The 19,252-nt window shown below is 36.5% G+C and overlaps 2 protein-coding genes across 2 annotated transcripts in view; both read left to right on the forward strand.

The window, feature by feature from the left end:
• The window catches only part of LOC115225160 (zinc finger protein OZF-like), a 328,337-nt gene that overhangs the window by 260,403 nt on the left and 48,682 nt on the right, over nt 1–19,252 (forward strand). The gene's annotated exons all lie outside the window — the stretch shown is intronic.
• Nucleotides 123–15,550, forward strand: LOC118768082 (zinc finger protein 2 homolog). Its single transcript, XM_036513883.1, has 6 exons — nt 123–259; nt 6,353–6,891; nt 14,278–14,439; nt 14,566–14,762; nt 14,931–15,149; nt 15,474–15,550. Exons 2-6 carry the CDS (start codon nt 6,653–6,655, stop codon nt 15,548–15,550), a joined length of 894 nt encoding a protein of 297 aa, XP_036369776.1. The 5' UTR covers nt 123–259; nt 6,353–6,652.

The following is a 19,252-nucleotide window of genomic DNA, read 5'->3' on the forward strand; positions in this document are numbered from 1 at the left end:
CTTTCTCTCACTCTTACTTCCTGTTTCTGTTGTACCTGTATTTCAAAGGGCCGGCCTTGTCACGCTGAATCTCCCCGAGAACTACGTTAAGGGTACACATGTCTGTGGAGTGCTCAGCCACTTACACGTTAATTTCACGAGCAGGCTGTTCCGTTGATTCGGATCAACCGGAACCCTCGTCGTCGTAACTGACGGAGTGCTTCCCCCATCTGCAATGATGCCAAGTCGTGTGCCGGGAAACGGCCGCAGAGTAGAATATGTGAGTACGCTTTCTTAAAATAATTTGAAAGAACTTGAAGGGGAAGTTGTTGATAGAAAGGGACAAAGAAAAACCCTTGAAAGAAACCAATCGCTCAGTAGAGACATCTATTGTAGAATTATAGAATTACAATAGTATAAAGGGAAATAACTTCTACAACAGTTCAACCGAGGTCCAAGTAAATTATTAATTAAGGTGCTTAATTACTGAACACTGACTCGTTTATATGTGAATACGGTAAATTGACAAAGGTTTACGGTACTACCAGCGAACAGTGGTCCCGGTGCGCGCACTCGCGATAGCTAGTCGTAAGTAGTCGATCCTACACGAATTTTTAACCCTAAACCTAAACCTAGCTCTACTAGCGAACAGTGGTCCCGGTGCGCGCACTCGTGATAGCTAGTCGTAAGTAGTCGATCCTACACGAATTTTTAATCCTAAACCTAAACCTAGTTCTACTAGCGAACAGTGGTCCCGGTGCGCGCACTCGCGATAGCTAGTCGTAAGTAGTCGATCCTACACGAATTTTTAACCCTAAACCTAAACCTAGTTCTACTAGCGAACAGTGGTCCCGGTGCGCGCACTCGTGATAGCTAGTCGTAAGTAGTCGATCCTACACGAATTTTTAACCCTAAACCTAAACCTAGTTCTACTAGCGAACAGTGGTCCCGGTGCGCGCACTCGCGATAGCTAGTCGTAAGTAGTCGATCCTACACGAATTTTTAACCCTAAACCTAAACCTAGTTCTACTAGCGAACAGTGGTCCCGGTGCACGCACTCACTCTAGCTAGTTTTAAAAATTACTTCCATCGTGATTTTGTGAATCGCCGTTTTATTTACTTTGTTTAAAAAATTATTTATTTTGTATTTTATTTACTTTGCTTGGTAGTTGTAGGATCGACTAGTCACGGCTAGCTAGCGCGAGTACGCGCACCGGGACCACTCTTCTAAAATAGTACCCAAATTAATTTACTTGTATGACATGTAACATTTGATCATAGGTTTCCATAAACGACAGATCGGTACTACAAGCGAACAGTGGTCCCATTGCGCGCACTCGCTCTAGCTAGTCGTAAGTAGTCGATCCTACAACAACTTTTTAACCCTAAACCTAACCCTAACCTTAGTTTGTTTATAAAAATAATTTATTTACTTAGTTTAAAAAATCATTTACTTTGCGTTTTATGGCGATCTTTCGTCTCTAGTAGACCTTTCCGTCGATTTCCGTAAAAAAAATTTTTTTTTTTTACATATGGGCTTGCGGGAACTTTTGAAGTAATGAGAGCGAAAGAGACTAAGAGGAAGCGATTTTATGACGAGGGAAGTTCTTTTGAAGTTACCGTGCATGGACTCTCTCTGTCTCTTCACACACACTAACAGAAGCACTTCACTTACACAACATACTGTCTGTCTCCCACACCCCATCAAACACACACACACACACACACACATGTACATCAATGCTTCACATGCACGGTAACTTCAAAAGAACTTCCCTCGTCATACAATCGCTTTCTCTTAGTCTCTTTCGCTCTCATTACTTCAAAAGTTCCCGCAAGCCCATATGTATAAAAAAAAAAATTTTTTACGGAAATCGACGGAAAGGTCTACTGGGGACGAAAGATCGCCAATAATTTATTTACTTAGTTTAAAAAATTATTTACTTTGTTCGCTAGTAGTACCGGATCTTTTCTTTTTGATGGACGGAATTTTCTAGTTAACTAAAAAATTTGAAACTTCGTACACTGGTAGAATGTGTCAAAAGAAAACATTATTGTAATTTCTAAGTTTAACGTGCGTGTGTGTGTGTTATTGTTGTGTGTGTGTGTGTGTGTTATTGTTGTGTGTGTGTGTGTGTGTTATTGTTGTGTATGTGTGTGTGTTATTGTTGTGTATGTGTGTGTGTTATTGTTGTGTGTGTGTGTGTGTGTTATTGTTGTGTATGTGTGTGTGTGTTATTGTTGTGTATGTGTGTGTGTGTTATTGTTGTGTATGTGTGTGTGTGTTATTGTTGTGTATGTGTGTGTGTTATTGTTGTGTGTGTGTGTGTGTGTTATTGTTGTGTATGTGTGTGTGTTATTGTTGTGTGTGTGTGTGTGTGTTATTGTTGTGTATGTGTGTGTGTTATTGTTGTGTGTGTGTTATTGTTGTGTGTGTGTGTGTGTGTTATTGTTGTGTATGTGTGTGTGTTATTGTTGTGTATGTGTGTGTTATTGTTGTGTGTGTGTGTTATTGTTGTGTATGTGTGTGTGTTATTGTTGTGTATGTGTGTGTGTTATTGTTGTGTGTGTATGTGTGTTTTTGTTGTGTATGTGTGTGTGTTTTTGTTGTGTATGTGTGTGTATGTTATTGTTGTGTATGTGTGTGTGTTATTGTTGTGTATGTGTGTGTGTTATTGTTGTGTATGTGTGTGTTATTGTTGTGTGTGTGTGTGTGTGTTATTGTTGTGTATGTGTGTGTGTTATTGTTGTGTATGTGTGTGTTATTGTTGTGTGTGTGTATGTGTGTGTTATTGTTGTGTGTGTATGTGTGTGTTTTTGTTGTGTATATGTGTGTGTTATTGTTGTGTGTGTATGTGTGTGTTATTGTTGTGTATGTGTGTGTGTGTTATTGTTGTGTATGTGTGTGTGTTATTGTTGTGTATGTGTGTGTGTGTTATTGTTGTGTGTGTGTGTGTGTTATTGTTGTGTATGTGTGTGTTATTGTTGTGTGTGTGTATGTGTGTGTTATTGTTGTGTGTGTATGTGTGTGTTTTTGTTGTGTATATGTGTGTGTTATTGTTGTGTGTGTATGTGTGTGTTATTGTTGTGTATGTGTGTGTGTGTTATTGTTGTGTATGTGTGTGTGTTATTGTTGTGTATGTGTGTGTGTGTTATTGTTGTGTGTGTGTGTGTGTTATTGTTGTGTATGTGTGTGTGTTTTTGTTGTGTATGTGTGTGTGTTATTGTTGTGTATGTGTGTGTTATTGTGTGTGTGTGTGTGTGTGTGTGTTATTGTTGTGTATGTGTGTGTGTTATTGTTGTGTGTGTGTGTGTGTGTTATTGTTGTGTATGTGTGTGTTATTGTTGTGTGTATGTGTGTGTGTGTGTTATTGTTGTGTATGTGTGTGTATGTTATTGTTGTGTATGTGTGTGTATGTTATTGTTGTGTATGTGTGTGTGTTATTGTTGTGTATGTGTGTGTGTTATTGTTGTGTATGTGTGTGTGTTATTGTTGTGTATGTGTGTGTGTTATTGTTGTGTATGTGTGTGTTATTGTTGTGTGTGTGTGTGTGTGTGTTATTGTTGTGTATGTGTGTGTGTGTTTTTGTTGTGTATGTGTGTGTGTGTTTTTGTTGTGTATGTGTGTGTGTTATTGTTGTGTATGTGTGTGTGTTATTGTTGTGTGTGTGTGTTATTGTTGTGTATGTGTGTGTGTTTTTGTTGTGTATGTGTGTGTGTGTTTTTGTTGTGTATGTGTGTGTGTGTTATTGTTGTGTGTGTGTGTTATTGTTGTGTATGTGTGTGTGTTATTGTTGTGTATGTGTGTGTGTTATTGTTGTGTATGTGTGTGTGTTATTGTTGTGTATGTGTGTGTTATTGTTGTGTATGTGTGCGTGTTTTTGTTGTGTGTGTGTGTGTGTTATTGTTGTGTATGTGTGTGTGTGTGTTTTTGTTGTGTGTGTGTGTGTGTTATTGTTGTGTATGTGTGTGTGTTTTTGTTGTGTATGTGTGTGTGTGTGTTATTGTTGTGTGTGTGTGTGTGTGTTATTATTGTGTATGTGTGTGTGTGTGTTATTGTTGTGTGTGTGTGTTATTGTTGTGTATGTGTGTGTGTTTTTGTTGTGTATGTGTGTGTGTGAGTTATTGTTGTGTGTGTGTGTGTGTGTTATTATTGTGTATGTGTGTGTGTGTGTTATTGTTGTGTGTGTGTGTTATTGTTGTGTATGTGTGTGTGTTATTGTTGTGTATGTGTGTGTTATTGTTGTGTATGTGTGCGTGTTTTTGTTGTGTGTGTGTGTGTTATTATTGTGTATGTGTGTGTGTGTGTTTTTGTTGTGTGTGTGTGTGTGTGTTTTTGTTGTGTATGTGTGTGTGTGTTATTGTTGTGTATGTGTGTGTGTGTTTTTGTTGTGTATGTGTGTGTGTGTTTTTTGTGTGTGTGTGTGTGTGTTATTGTTGTGTGTGTGTGTGTTATTGTTGTGTGTGTGTGTGTTATTATTGTGTATGTGTGTGTGTGTGTTTTTATTGTGTATGTCTGTGTGTTTTTGTTGTGTATGTGTGTGTGTGTTTTTGTTGTGTATGTGTGTGTGTGTTATTGTTGTGTATGTGTGTGTGTGTTTTTGTTGTGTATGTGTGTGTGTGTGTTTTTGTTGTGTATGTGTGTGTGTGTTTTTGTTGTGTATGTGTGTGTGTGTGTTATTGTTGTGTGTGTGTGTGTGTTTTTGTTGTGTGTGTGTGTGTGTGTATTTGTTGTATATGTGTGTGTGTTATTGTTGTGTGTGTGTGTGTGTTTTTGTTGTGTATGTGTGTGTGTGTGTTATTGTTGTGTGTGTGTGTGTGTGTTTTTGTTGTGTGTGTGTGTGTGTATTTGTTGTATATGTGTGTGTGTTATTGTTGTGTGTGTGTGTGTTTTTGTTGTGTGTGTGTGTGTGTGTTATTGTTGTGTATGTGTGTGTGTGTTATTGTTGTGTATGTGTGTGTGTGTTTTGTTGTGTATGTGTGTGTGTGTTTTTGTTGTGTATGTGTGTGTGTGTTTTTGTTGTGTGTGTGTGTGTGTGTTATTGTTGTGTGTGTGTGTGTGTGTATTTGTTGTATATGTGTGTGTGTTATTGTTGTGTGTGTGTGTGTGTGTGTGTTTTTGTTGTGTATGTGTGTGTGTTATTGTTGTGTATGTGTGTGTGTGTTTTTGTTGTGTATGTGTGTGTGTTATTGTTGTGTATGTGTGTGTGTTTTTTTGTTGTGTATGTGTGTGTGTGTTATTGTTGTGTGTGTGTGTGTGTGTGTGTTTTTGTTGTGTATGTGTGTGCGTGTTTTTGAGCTCAAATGCTGGGATTTCATTGGTTAAAATTCGAAGAATTAAACTACGTTAAACTTACAAATTACAATTTTGTTTACAATAATGTTTTCTTTTGACACATTCTACCATTTTTTAGTTAACTAGAAAATTCCGTCCATCAAAAAGAAAAGATCCGAACAAAGTAAATAATTTTTTAAACTAAGTAAATACATTATTTTTGTTAACAACCTAAGGTTAGGGTTAAAAAGTCGCTGTAAGATCGACTACTTACGACGAGCTAGAGCGAGTGCGTGCACCGGGACCACTGTTCGCTAGTATTACTAGCCTTGTGAGTGGATTTGGTAGATGGAAACTGAAAGAAGCCCGTCATATATATATATATGTATATATATATATATATATATAGCCAGCGCCGCCTCGACTGGTTTCCGTGCCGGTGGCACGTTAAAAGCACCAACCGATCGTGGCCGATGCCAGACTTCCCTGGCACCTGTGCCGGTGGCACGTAAAAAGCACCCACTACATTCGCGGAGTGGTTGGCGTTAGGAAGGGCATCCAGCTGTAGAAACACTGCCAGATCAGACTGGAGCCTGGTGCAGCCTCCTAGCTTCCCAGACCCCGGTCGAACCGTCCAACACGTGCTAGCGCGGAAAACGGCCGTTAAACGATGATGATGATGATATATATATATATGTGTGTGTGTATGGTTGTGTGTCTGTGCTTTATTCCATGGGTATGAAGACTTAATGCATGTTTTTATTTCATTAGGTCATGTTTGTCTTGGAATGACTGGTAATGTCTGCCTGAATTCTCCTGATAAAACTAATGTAACTCCTCCAATAAATTTACAGTTGTGAGTGAAATACCCTAACCACCAAGCCATGCCACTTCACAGGTGAAACAAGTGAAAGGAGAGAAGAGAAAGAAAACAGTTAAATAATTAGTGAACTGTTGAAGCGATTCATCAATATACAGAATGTTGTAAAACTTTCAAGGCCTCAATGGATGTCAGTGTTGATGTAAGATTTGCAATGTTGAATTACTATGTCGTTTGATGATTCTCTTTATCTCACTGCTTCTTTTTTTCTATTTCAGAATATCACATCATGTTGACGTTAAAGAAATTTCTTCATTTAGTCATGCCTCTGATATTTTTATTGACTTTCATCAATTAAAGGAAGACCATATATTAATAAGGCACATTCATCAACGCATCAACTTCTTTGTATAAATGAAATCTTCAACAAACGATGGGAAAATATTTCTTCTGGACTCTGTAATTAACAGAAACATTTTTGTTTTCTTCACTGTCTGGAATGTAGAGGAGATCATCAATTCACAGATTAATTAAGCTTCGAGGAATTATTCTCTAAAAATACTATCCTTGTGATATGTATGACAATTTATTCTCACATAATGAATAATTCCACTAAACCAAAAATCCCTGATAAAGGAGAGAAGCCATATCACTGTGATGTCTGTGGAAAATCATTTTCTCAAATTGCCAATTTAACTATTCACAAACATATTCATACAGGAGAGAAGCCATATCACTGTGATATCTGTGGTAAATCATTCACTCACAGAAGTGCTGTAACTGTACATAAACGTACTCATACAGGTGAGAAACCATATCAATGTGATATCTGTGATAAATCATTCTCTCGAAGTGCTCACTTGACTGGACACAGACGTACACATACAGGAGAGAAGCCATATCATTGCGAAATCTGTGGTAAATCATTCTCTTGTGATACTCATTTGATTTATCACAAACGTACACATACTAGGGAAAGACCATATCATTGTGATATCTGTGGTAAATCATTCTCTCAAAGTAGGGATTTCACCGAACACAAACGTACACATACAGGAGAGAGGCCATATCATTGTGACATCTGTGGTAAATCTTTCTCTCAAAGGAGTCACTTGACGATACATATACGTACACATACGGGAGAGAAGCCATATCATTGCGATATCTGTGGTAAATCTTTTTCTCAAAGGAGTCACTTGACGATACATATACGTACACATACGGGAGAGAAGCCATATCATTGCGATATCTGTGGCAAGTCATTTTCTGACAACAATTACTTGACTAGGCTCAGACGTATTCACACAGGGGAAAAACCATGAGTGTAATATCTGTGGTAAATCATTCTCTCAAAGTGGTCACTTGACTAGTCACATGCGTGTTCATACAGGAGAGAAACCACATCAGTGTGATGTCTGTGGTAAATGTTTCTCTCAAAAAGGACACTTAAATACACACGTGAGTATTCATACACAAGCGTAACTGTATCAATATCAAAATTTATTACAACATGAGAACAATTATGAATATTTTGTCTGCTAAAAGACTAGATTTATTCCCCTTCAAGTTTGACCTCATCAACTTTAATTTCATCATTAGCAATTTGATGTTAATGAACCCCAACTTCAATATCATTTATATATCTAAATACATCAACACAGAGATGACTTTGGTTTCTGAAGATGATTGTGCTGGATTTTTGAGGAATTTGTTATGAGAGAATAAAGGAATGGGAATAAGGAATAAAAGTTTTAAGTGACATTGATTTTGTCTTTGTTGTGTTTTCATCATCAACATCATCATCATACTTTAATGTCCATTTTTATGCAGGCTTAGGTGGTCAAGTGTGACGAGCCGTCAAGCCAGAGTGCTGCTCCAGGCTCCAGTCAGATTTCGCTTGGTTTCTTTGGCCTTATGCCCCTAAGCTTCATAGTATGTTTTATAAATATGCCTGTCCCAGTATCATAACAGCATGAAACTAATAGTAGCTCTTTCGGTTGTGTATTTAATTTGATATATTAGGTTGAGTAAAAAGTAAGCAACGTTTTGAACCATGAAGAGTTTGTACCAGGTTTTTGCAGAGTTTTGAATTTTTTTAAACGTCTTTTTGAAATTGTCTGATAATACAAACATATATAGGCGCAGGAGTGGCTGTGTGGTAAGTAGCTTGTTTACCAACTACGTGGTTCCAGGTTCAGTCCCACTGTGTGGAACCTTGGGCAAGTGTCTTCTACTATAGCCGCGGGCTGACCAAAGCCTTGTGAGTGGATTTGGTAGACGGAAACTGAAAAAAAGCCCGTCGTACATATGTATATATATATGTGTGTGTCTGTGTTTGTTCCCCTAGTATTGCTTGACAACCGATGCTGGTGTGTTTATGTCCCCATTACTTAGCGGTTCGGCAAAAGAGGCAGATAGAATAAGTCCCAGGGTCGAGTTGCCCGATTAAAGGCGGTGCTCCAGCATGGCCGCAGTCAAATGACTGAAACAAGTAAGAGTAATAGACTTGTCCAAATGCACCAATAAATTAACATTGATAATTTTTTTCACTGTTACAATAATCTGAAATGGAAGTGTGAAAGAGCAATATTGGAGCGGGGACAGTTTTAATTTAATTTATATATATATATATATATATATATTACGGAGATGTACTTGCATAGCAAGTGATCTGATCTGAGATTGTGTGTTAGAACGAAAACAATTGCAGTGTGGAAGGTGTTTATAAGCCATTTAAGAAACACACAAAAACCATTAGATTCACGACTAACTGTCATTTATTCAGATGCAGTAGAGAATTTTGTCAGTGAACAGGTCACGGTCGGAAAGCGACGGAAATATTTTGACAAATTAGATTTCAATATTGAAGTGGAACTAACGGTTTTTGTGTGTTTCTTAAATGGCTTATAAGCACCTTCCACGCTGCAATTGTTGTGTGTGTATATATATATATATATGTATATATGTATGTATATATATATATATATATGTATGTATATATATATATATATGTATGTATATATATGTATGTATATATATATATATGTATGTATATATATATATGTATGTATATATATACACATATATATATATGTATACATACGTAAATATGTGTGTGTATATATATATATATATGTCTACGTATATATGTATGTGTATATATATATATATATATATATATATATATATATATATATATATATATATACATATATATATATATATGTATTCATAAATATATATGTGTGTGTATATATATATACGTAGTGCACCTGAGCACTGTACACAATGTTTATTATTATTATTATTATTATACATACACACGGATGCGTATACACATATCATTGTACATGTGTATATATATATGACATACACACATGTATGTATACATATACACGAACATATATGTAAGACAGATACACCCGCTTAATTTTACAATAGCTAGAACTTTATTCCTTCCTCCATAATTTTGGTGAAAATTTGAAAAAAAAACGCAGAAAGAAAATCATTGAATCGAATCCCGCCAGTAAATAATGCCATCTCGGGGAGAAGCGGGGAAATAGAGTCGTATAAAGGGGAATAACTTTAACAGCAGGGGAAAATTTAAATAGTGCTGGTGATTTAACATCGGGCACTGACCCGTAAGAATACGGTAAGTTGACAACGATCTGTTTTAAAGCTGTAATGATAAAAAGATAGATAAATAATAAGGTAGTTTCCTATTTGATGCCCGTAAAATCATAGCGATCCAACAAGTTTATTTTAATAAAACATTTCATTAATTATAAGTGGAACACACTACGAACAATGAATGAAAGGTGAGGGAAAATGTTTGAGTTATTTTGAATAGAGTTTCGCCCTGGACATATTTGAGAATTGTTCAACAATCCATGGCGATGACACAAAGCAATACAAGTAGCTGGATCTGAGAAAGATCGAACCAGTATCGTAATTGTAAGGCTTTAATTGATTAAAACGGGAAGCAAGACATGCTAATCGAGTTGAAATGAAATTTAGACTAAAACAAATTTGATTTTACGGACATCAAATAGGAAATGACCAATAATAATGTTGAATGGCAAAATATATTTCCTCTTCTTTGATAATTACTTTCAAATTGAAAAGTTGGAATCTTTTCGGTTTGAACGGCAGATTTTTAAAATAGTTTCCACTAAACTAAACACTTTTTAAACTTCGTATACTGGTAGAATGTGTTTATAAGACATCTTTTTCTCTTGGCTTTATTGAGAAAATTCAATAGTTTGTAAGATATTTGGGTCTTTTCGGTTTGACCGGCAGTTTTTAAAAATAATTTCCACGTAACTAAACACTTTTAAACTTCGTTTACTGGTAGAATGTGTTTATAAAACATCTTTTTCTCTTGGCTTTATTGAGAAAATTCTATAGTTTGTAAAATATCTGGGATCTTTTCGGTTTGACCGGCAGTTTTTTAAAATAGTTTCCACGTAACTTAACACTTTTAAACTTCGGATACTGGTAGAATATGTTTATAAAACATCTTTTTCTCTTGGCTTTAATTGAGAAAATTCTGTAGTTTGTAACATATTTGTTGTTGTTTTTTTTTCAATTTCTGCAATTTCAACCAATAAATGACGTCTATTGAGGTAAAAAACATTCTGTGCCGTATCAATATGTCCCTCGTTTAAGATACAGATTAGGTTTATTTACATTTGTGAAGAAAAAAAGATACCCTTCCCACCAGCCGTAACCCTGAAACAGATTGAAATGCAATAGATCGATACTAGGGTCATAATAATGGGTGACAATTTCATATGACACCGCTAGAAAAAACTGCCGGTCAAACAGAAAAGATCCGGAAGGACAATGAGTGGAGAAGAGAGGAAATGACGTTCAGAAAGGACCGGAACTACGACGGCATGACGTCACGTCAGGTAGCCACATGTTGAGGACGTCTTCTGTATTACGGTATCTTTGACGGGGTCAAAATATTGCGTTGGAAACGGTCGTAGAGAATATAAGAATATATGAGTAGACTTTATTAAAATAATCTGGTGAGAATTTGAAAGAACTTGAAGGTGAAATTGTTGATAAAATGGGACAAAAAAAAAAAAAACGGAACGAATTCAACCTGCCAGTAGAGCCATCTACTGGAGAATAGAAGTACAACCATACCAAGGGAAGTAACTTCTACAACACTCCAAACCACGTGGTCCCTGTAAATTATTAATTAAGGTGCTTAATTGCCAATCACTGGCTTGTTTATATCCGAATACGGTAAGTTTATAAAGATTTAATTAAAGACTGTATTAATACTATTAATTAATAATTTAAATAATAAAATTATGCGAGCCTCTCCAAACGAAAACATTTTATTTTTTAGTATAAAATATTTCAAACTGGATGAATCTTCCTAATTTTTTGCATACTTCATTTATTTTGTATATATTTTCCATCTTAATAACTTCCTAAAAAATTAGGTGTCATTTTCGTGCAGAGGTGTGTTTCTAGGTACTACTAGCGAACAGTGGTCCCAGTGTGATCACTTTTTAACCCTAAACATAACCCTAACCCGGTACTATTTAAGAAGAGTGGTCCCTGTGCCCGCACTTACTCGCTAGCTAGTAGTGGCTAGTGCATTCTAAATGTCTACTTAGCGCGAGTGCCACATAGGTTTTTTTTTAACAAAATAAATAATTCGGATCTTTTCGGTTTGAACGGCAGTTTTTAAAATAGTTTCCACGTAACTAAACACTTTTAAACTTCGTATACTGGTAGAATGTGTTTATAAAACATCTTTTTCTCTTGGCTTTATTGAGAAAATTCTATGGTTTGTAAGATATTTGGGATCCTTTCGATTTGAACGACAGTTTTTTAAAATAATTTCCACGTAACTAAACACTTTTAAACTTCGTATACTGGTAGAATGTGTTTATAAAACATCTTTTTCTCTTGTCTTTAATTGAGAAAATTCTATGGTTTGTAAGATATTTGTTGTTTTTTTTTCTTCAATTTCTGCAATTTCAACCGATCAATTACGTCTATTGATGTAAAAAAAACAAACATTCTGTGCCGTATGAATATGTTCCTCGTTTAAGAAACATTGGGTTTATTTACATTTCTGAAGAAAAAAAGGATACCCTTCCCACACCCCTAACCCTAAAACAGATTGAAATGCAATAGATCGATACTAGGGTCATAATTATGGGTGACAATTTCATATGACACTGCTAGAAAAAACTATAGTTCAAACCGAAAAGATCCAATAAGTGTCTTCTACTATAGCCCTGAGCTAACTAAACCCTTTTATTTCACATCCACGTAGGGGACGAATCTAAACACAAAAATGCTCTGAAAGCAACGGGGTTGGGAGAGGCTTTCGGAAAATTCACAAGATCCGATGTTTTTCCCTCGTAACTTTGAGGAAAATATAATCCTTTTGAAATAACAAATTCAATTTTTCCTCAGGAACTTCTATGCTAAACATCCTTTTGTTAAGGTTCATTCGTTGGTCCCCCTTTCGTTATAACACATGCTGTCAACTATAAACACATGAAATATTATCACTAATAATGCTCTCTCGATGCACATACATATTTCTTCTCTGTATTTGTGTGGAATGTAGATAACAAAATCAATGTGGCAGTTTAAACTTGAGAAAAGCCTTGCATATTTATAATGTCCAAGTTATATAGATGTATGTATGCATTTCTGTGCATGTGTGTGTATGCGGCTAGGGTTCCTTCTTACCTGCTTCGTTTGTGTATGTAAATTTCTAAGAAGAAAACGAGATCGATGTCAAAAAAGCCGTATTACTGATGATATTTCATTAATTTAGGGCTGACAACACGTGCTCTCGTGCTCACTGAAACTAACAAAAGAATCTTGACGAGTCTGAGACTGAAAAACGATTAAATGCCGCTTAACCAAACTGTAGAAGAACGAGATGCTGTTGAGCATTTTGTCCGATAAGCAAAGGATTCTTCCTCTAAATAATACACGGTTGACCAGAATCCATGTCTCCCTTGTTCGTTAAATTTATTTAATATATTATTATTCATTAATACACTTATTAAGAAATAAAATAGTAAATTTAAATAATAAACGAAGCATGCTAGGACAGATGACTAATAATTGAGTCATGAATTCTTTCCCTCTCTGTAGGATTATATGAACCCTTCGAAGTTACAGTCATCACATAGAATTAAGAACATAGCAACGTTGAGAAAATATGATTCCTCGTTTTGGGTATATCAAACATTGGCGATCCTTCGTTATAGGTACCGGAAGTGGCGTTGTTTACATTTTTGAGGATAACAGAAACACTTTTCTCCCACCCCTAACACTAACCCCCCATATATATAAAAAAAAACATTTTTTTGAAATGTATCCGGTACCTATACCGAAGTTACTCCCAAATATTGATTTTCTTTTGATTGGCTTGAGAAAACAAATTTAGGGTGTAGTGCTTGTCATTATGCCAGTCTTTCAATGCCTCAAGGAACTCTGACCCCTAACAACATTTAATAGATGACATTGTTAAATTTTGCAACGTTGAATTAGTGTATCATTTAACTATTCTCTTTATCTTGATGTTTCTTTTCCTATTTCAGAATATCACCTTATGTTGACCCACAAGAAACTTCTTCATTCAGATGTGCCTTTCATATTTTGACGTTGTTTCATCAACTAAAGCAAGATGACATAATTTATCAGCAGCATTCATCAATACATCAAAATTTATATGAATACAATCTAAGAATACAATATTTTTTCTTGTCTTCACTGTTTGGAATGCAGACGAAGTGATTGCCTTACATGTTAATTAAGGTTGGATACCTTTACAAACGAGTTGACGATTTTCACCTGCTGATTTAGATATTAATTAAGATCACAGAAGAAAGAAACACAGCTTCAAATTCTTTTCTGGAACTGAAAACAAAGATGTTTATAGAGATGAAGGAAACATTATTATTGTGATATGTATAATAAATTATTCTGTCATAATGAATAATTCAATTAAACCAAAAGACCCAGATACAAGAGAGAAACAATATTTCTGTGATATCTGTGGTAAATCATTCTCTCAAAGTTCGAAGGTGACTAGACACAAACGTACACATACAGGAGAAAGGCCTTATCATTGTGATATCTGTGATAAATCATTTTCTGACAGCAGTACCTTGACTAAACACAAATATACACACATGGGAGAAAAGCCATTTCAATGTGATATCTGTGGTAAATCATTCTCTCGCAGTTCAGACGTAACTAGACACAAATGTACACGTGCTGGAGAAAAACCATATCACTGTGATATTTGTGGTAAATCATTTTCTCAAAATGGCGATTTAACTCAACACGAACGTACACATACAGGAGAAAAGCCATATCATTGTAATATCTGTGGTAAATCATTCTCTCTAAGGGGTAACTTGACTCATCACAAATATACACATACAGGAGAAAAGCTATATCAGTGTGATATTTGTTGTAAATCATTCTCTCAAAGAGGTACCTTGACTGAACACAAACGCACACATATGGGAGAAAGGCCTTATCATTGTGATATCTGTGGTAAATCATTCTCTAAACGTAATGACTTGACTCGCCACAAACTTACACATACAGGAGAAAAGCCATATCATTGTGATATCTGTGGTAAATCATTCCCTCGAAGGAGTAACTTGACTGTACACAATCGTACACATACAGGAGAAAAGCCTTACCACTGTGATATCTGTGGTAAATCATTCTCTTTTAAGAATACCTTGGCTGAACACAAATATACACATACAGGAGGAAAGCCATATCATTGTGATATCTGTGGTAAATTATTCTCTCAAAGGAATAGCTTGACTCATCACAAATATACACATACAGGAGAAAAGCCATATCATTGTGATATCTGTGGTAAATCATTCTCTCAAAGAGGTACCTTGACTGAACACAAACGCACACATACGGGAGAAAAGCCTTATCATTGTAATATCTGTGATAAATCATTTTCGCATAGGAGTATTTTGACTAGACACAAACGTACACATACAGGAAAAAAGCTATATAATTGTGATATCTGTGATAAATCATTCTCGCGTAGGAGTAGCTTGACTCGGCATGAATATACACATACAGGATAAAAGCCATACCATTGTGATATCTGTGATGAATCATTTTCTCAAAATTATCATTTAACGAATTTCAGATACATTCATACGAGGGAAAAACCATGTCACTGTGATATCTGTGATAAATCATTCTCTGCAAATTGTGATTTAACTAGTAACAAACGTATTCATTCTGGAGAGAAGCCATTATCATTGTGACACCTGAGGTAAATCATTCTCTTGCGAATGTACATTTTCATACCACACAAAATCTACATCATGGTCATATCTATTGTAAATCATTCTCTCATAGACTTAACTGTAAATGAATACATTCCTACAGAAGAGAAGCCAGGTCAGAGTGACATCTGTGCTAAACCATTCTCTTGAAAAAAGCTACATCCATCCACCTGGGTATTCACAACAATTGTAACTGTACCAATGCCAGGATTTATTAAAACATTACGACAATGAAGTCTGTTTTGTCAGCTGTCCTTCAGGGTTTTTCCCATCATCAATTTGAATACCGTCAGTGTGAACGTCAAACCTGTCATAATCTGTAAAAATATTGACTCTGAGTTAACTTGATTGCTAAAAATGCCTGCGTTTGGATTTTGAGGAATTTGCTAGAAAAGAATAATGAATAAAAAATCAGAATAAAAGTTAGACCATTTTGTGTTTGTTTTGTTACTCAATATCTGGACACTGTCTCCTCTATACCTTAAATCTCTCGACTGGCACAATGGCACACCCGTTCAATACTAACTGGCCACCTCCCTGTTGTGGGATTTTTTTGTCACCTGGGGACTTGGTGACCCTTTTGATGCTGATGCTACATGTCCTTACACACTGTTAAAGTACAGGTCTGGAATCCCCAACTCTACGGGGGTGGTCTTGTTATTCAAATGCCTTGTTTCTATTTGCTCCTGAAATTTATGTGTAATCTTTTATTCTTTGATGTGTTTCAATCATTTGACTGAGGCCATGCTGGAGCACCTTCTTCAAGGGTGTTAGTGGAAGAAATCGACCTCAAGACTTAGTCTTTGTAAGTCTAGTACTAATTTTATTGGTGACTTTTACTAATCCGTAGTTACTGTGAGATAATCACACCAGTACCAATGGTTAAGCCCGTGGCAGGTGAAAAAAAAAGACACAGACACATACCCAAATACATATAGATATACATTCTGGTGTCTTCTACCTGGGACGTAGCCAGCCCACTTATGCATACCTTTCCTTCTTGTGACACAAACCCTACTTGTGACGACCTGTTGAGGCAAGTGAAAATCAAAATCGAAATCGATCAACATCAATGGAAATTGTAGCTGTGATACCAGTGCCAATGGCACGTAAGAGAACGATCCGAACGTGGCCGTTGCCAGCGACGACTCGACTGGCCTCCGTGCCGGTGGCACGTAAAATGCACCATCCGATTGTGGCCATTGCCAGCCTCGTCTAGCCCCTGTGCCGGTGGTATGTAAAAGGCAGCATCTGACAAAGGCCGGTTGCCAGCCTCGTCTGGCACCTGTGCAGGTGGCATGTAAAAGGCAGCCACTACACTCACGGAGTGGTTGGCATTAGGAAGGGCATCCAGACGTAGAAACACTGCCTGATCAGACTGGGCCCAGCACAGCCTTCTGGTTTCCAAGACCCCAGTTGAACTGTCCAACCCATGCGAGCATGGAAAGCGGATGCAAAACAATGATGATGATGATGATGATTTATATATATATATATATGTAGTAGCCTAAGGTTGAGTTGAGCTGGCAAAAACGTCAGCACACCGGGGAAATGTATTTCATCTGGTGTTACGTTCTGAGTTCAAATTCCACCGAGGTCGACTTTGCCTTACATCCTATTGGAGTCGATAAATAAAGTACCAGTTACTCACTGGGGTTGGTGTAGTCGACTTAATCCATGTCCCTGTTTGTCCTCTCTGTGTTTACCTCTTTGTGGGCGATAAAGAAATAAGAAATCGACCCCAAGACAGGGACATAAACACACCAATACCAGTTGTTAAGCGATGGCTGAGGGAAAAACAGATACACACATTTATACACATACCCACATATATACATGCATACAAACACACATATATAGTAGCCTAAGTACCCGGCGTTGCCCGGAATTTAAAGGAATGTTAACCCTTTTGATACCTATTTCTTTACTAAACACAGAGGGGACAGACACACGAATTAAGTCGATTATATCGACACCAGTGCGTAACTGGTACTTATTTAATCGACCCCGAAAGGATGAAAGGCAAAGTCGATCTCGGCGGAATTTGAACTCAGAATGTAACGGCTACGCATTTTACCCGGCGTGCTAACGTTTCTGCCAGCTCACCGCCTTTTGACACCAACCCAGCTGGCAGGCACCCCCTCAAACTCTGTAGTACAAATAAATGTCTTGTTTTAATGAGTTCTGATTTAAAATTTTTCATCAAACTTTAGTCACAACTTATGTTCCAACACCAGGTTAATGATAACCACCAAGTTATTTTATGAAGCTGTTTGTTATATTTAAAATTAATTGAAAGAAACACAGAGCCTCTCAACAGAATTCATCATCGTTTAACGTCTGCTTTCCATGCTAGCATGGGTTGGACGAATGACTGAGGGCTGGCGAACCAAATGGCTGCACCAAATGTCTTGATATGGCAGAGTTTCTACAGCTGGATGCCCTTCCTAATGCCAACCATTCTGAGAATGTAGTGGGTGCTTTTTACATTATATATCATCATTATATATCATGGGTGCTTTTTACATTATATATCATCATTATATATCATCATCATCATCATTTAACGTTTGCTTTCCATGCTAGCATGGGTTGGACGAATGACTGAGGTCTGGCGAACCAAATGGCTGCACCAGGCTTCAGTCTTGATCTGGCAGAGTTTCTACAGCTGGATGCCCTTCCTAACGCCAACCACTCCGAGAGTGTAGTGGGTGCTTTTACATGCAACTGGCACGGGGCCAGTCAGGCGGAACTGGCAACGACCTCGCTTGAATCTTCTAATTATGGTAACAAAATTGTTAAAGGAAATGAACGTATTTATTCCGATAAAAAATACATTTTCAGAACAATTCTATCAGATGACATGTGTATAAACAATATCAGGAAAACAAATTTTGGAAGCAATCACAGTTTAATTCTGTAGAACTTCTAAATATACAAGGTTTTCAGCAACCACTACATTCTTGAAGTGTTTGGTGTTAGGAAGGGCATCCAGCTTCCAAGAACTGATTGCAGCCTGGTTCATCTTCGTGAGTTGGCAGTCCTCAGTCAAACCGTCCAACCCATGGAAAGCAGGTGTTAAATGATGATGATACTATATATGATATATTGTTATGACATTGAAAGTTTAGGGTGAAATTTGCCAACCATTCGCTGTCTCTCTCTCTCACTCACTCGACACAAAGAAGACACGTGATTTCCTCGCCAGAAATTGCAAAGGGAAACTGCTTTAGCGTTTCAAATTTATTCTGCAATCTGGGATTATTATACCTTATATATATTATATTCAGTGACTCTAACAGTTATTAAAAGATAATTTTGTTTTAATAATTATACGTTTAGTTGTTTCATACACAAACTAACCGTGTTTTTCCTTTTAGATTAATTGTTAATCCTTATTTATCTCTCCAATGACTTCGGTATCACTCTAACTTCTCTCAATTTTCAATTTAATGTAATCCACACTCTCTTGAAAACGGGAAAGACAAAGTGAGAGAGAGTGAGTGACGACGTTCATAAAATATAAAATGTAAAATGTTTTAGTTTTTCTTAAACACGAGATATTGTGTTCAAATTCAGGATGGTTTTGAAAGACACTATATTTTATAATCATAGTATATATACTTTCTCACACAACAATTACAATATATTTATTTTAAATCGTTCATCTTTCTCCCCCTCTCTCTCTCACACACATTACTTTGGGTGCGAAAGAGTTTTGTTTTTATTTTACGCCCAGTAAAAAAGTGTTTTGTTGAGAGTCAATATTACTTAGTTTGACTTGAAATAAAGGCCGGGTTATACTGCTAGTGTAAAATAAAGTTTATTATAAACAACACAAACACTTTGTAA

The sequence above is a fragment of the Octopus sinensis genome, linkage group LG27, assembly GCF_006345805.1.
Source record: "Octopus sinensis linkage group LG27, ASM634580v1, whole genome shotgun sequence".
Classification (NCBI taxonomy): domain Eukaryota; kingdom Metazoa; phylum Mollusca; class Cephalopoda; order Octopoda; family Octopodidae; genus Octopus; species Octopus sinensis.

Coding starts and splice junctions, on each gene's coding strand:
- LOC118768082 (XM_036513883.1), top strand. CDS start 6,653: ATGACAATTTATTCTCACATAATGAATAATTCCACTAAACCAAAAATC. Junction 6,892..14,277: donor CATACAGGTGAGAAACCATA/TCAATGTGATAT, acceptor AGAAAAGCCATT/TCAATGTGATATCTGTGGTA. Junction 15,150..15,473: donor CTGTGATAAATCATTCTCGC/GTAGGAGTAGCT, acceptor ATTCTCTCATAG/ACTTAACTGTAAATGAATAC.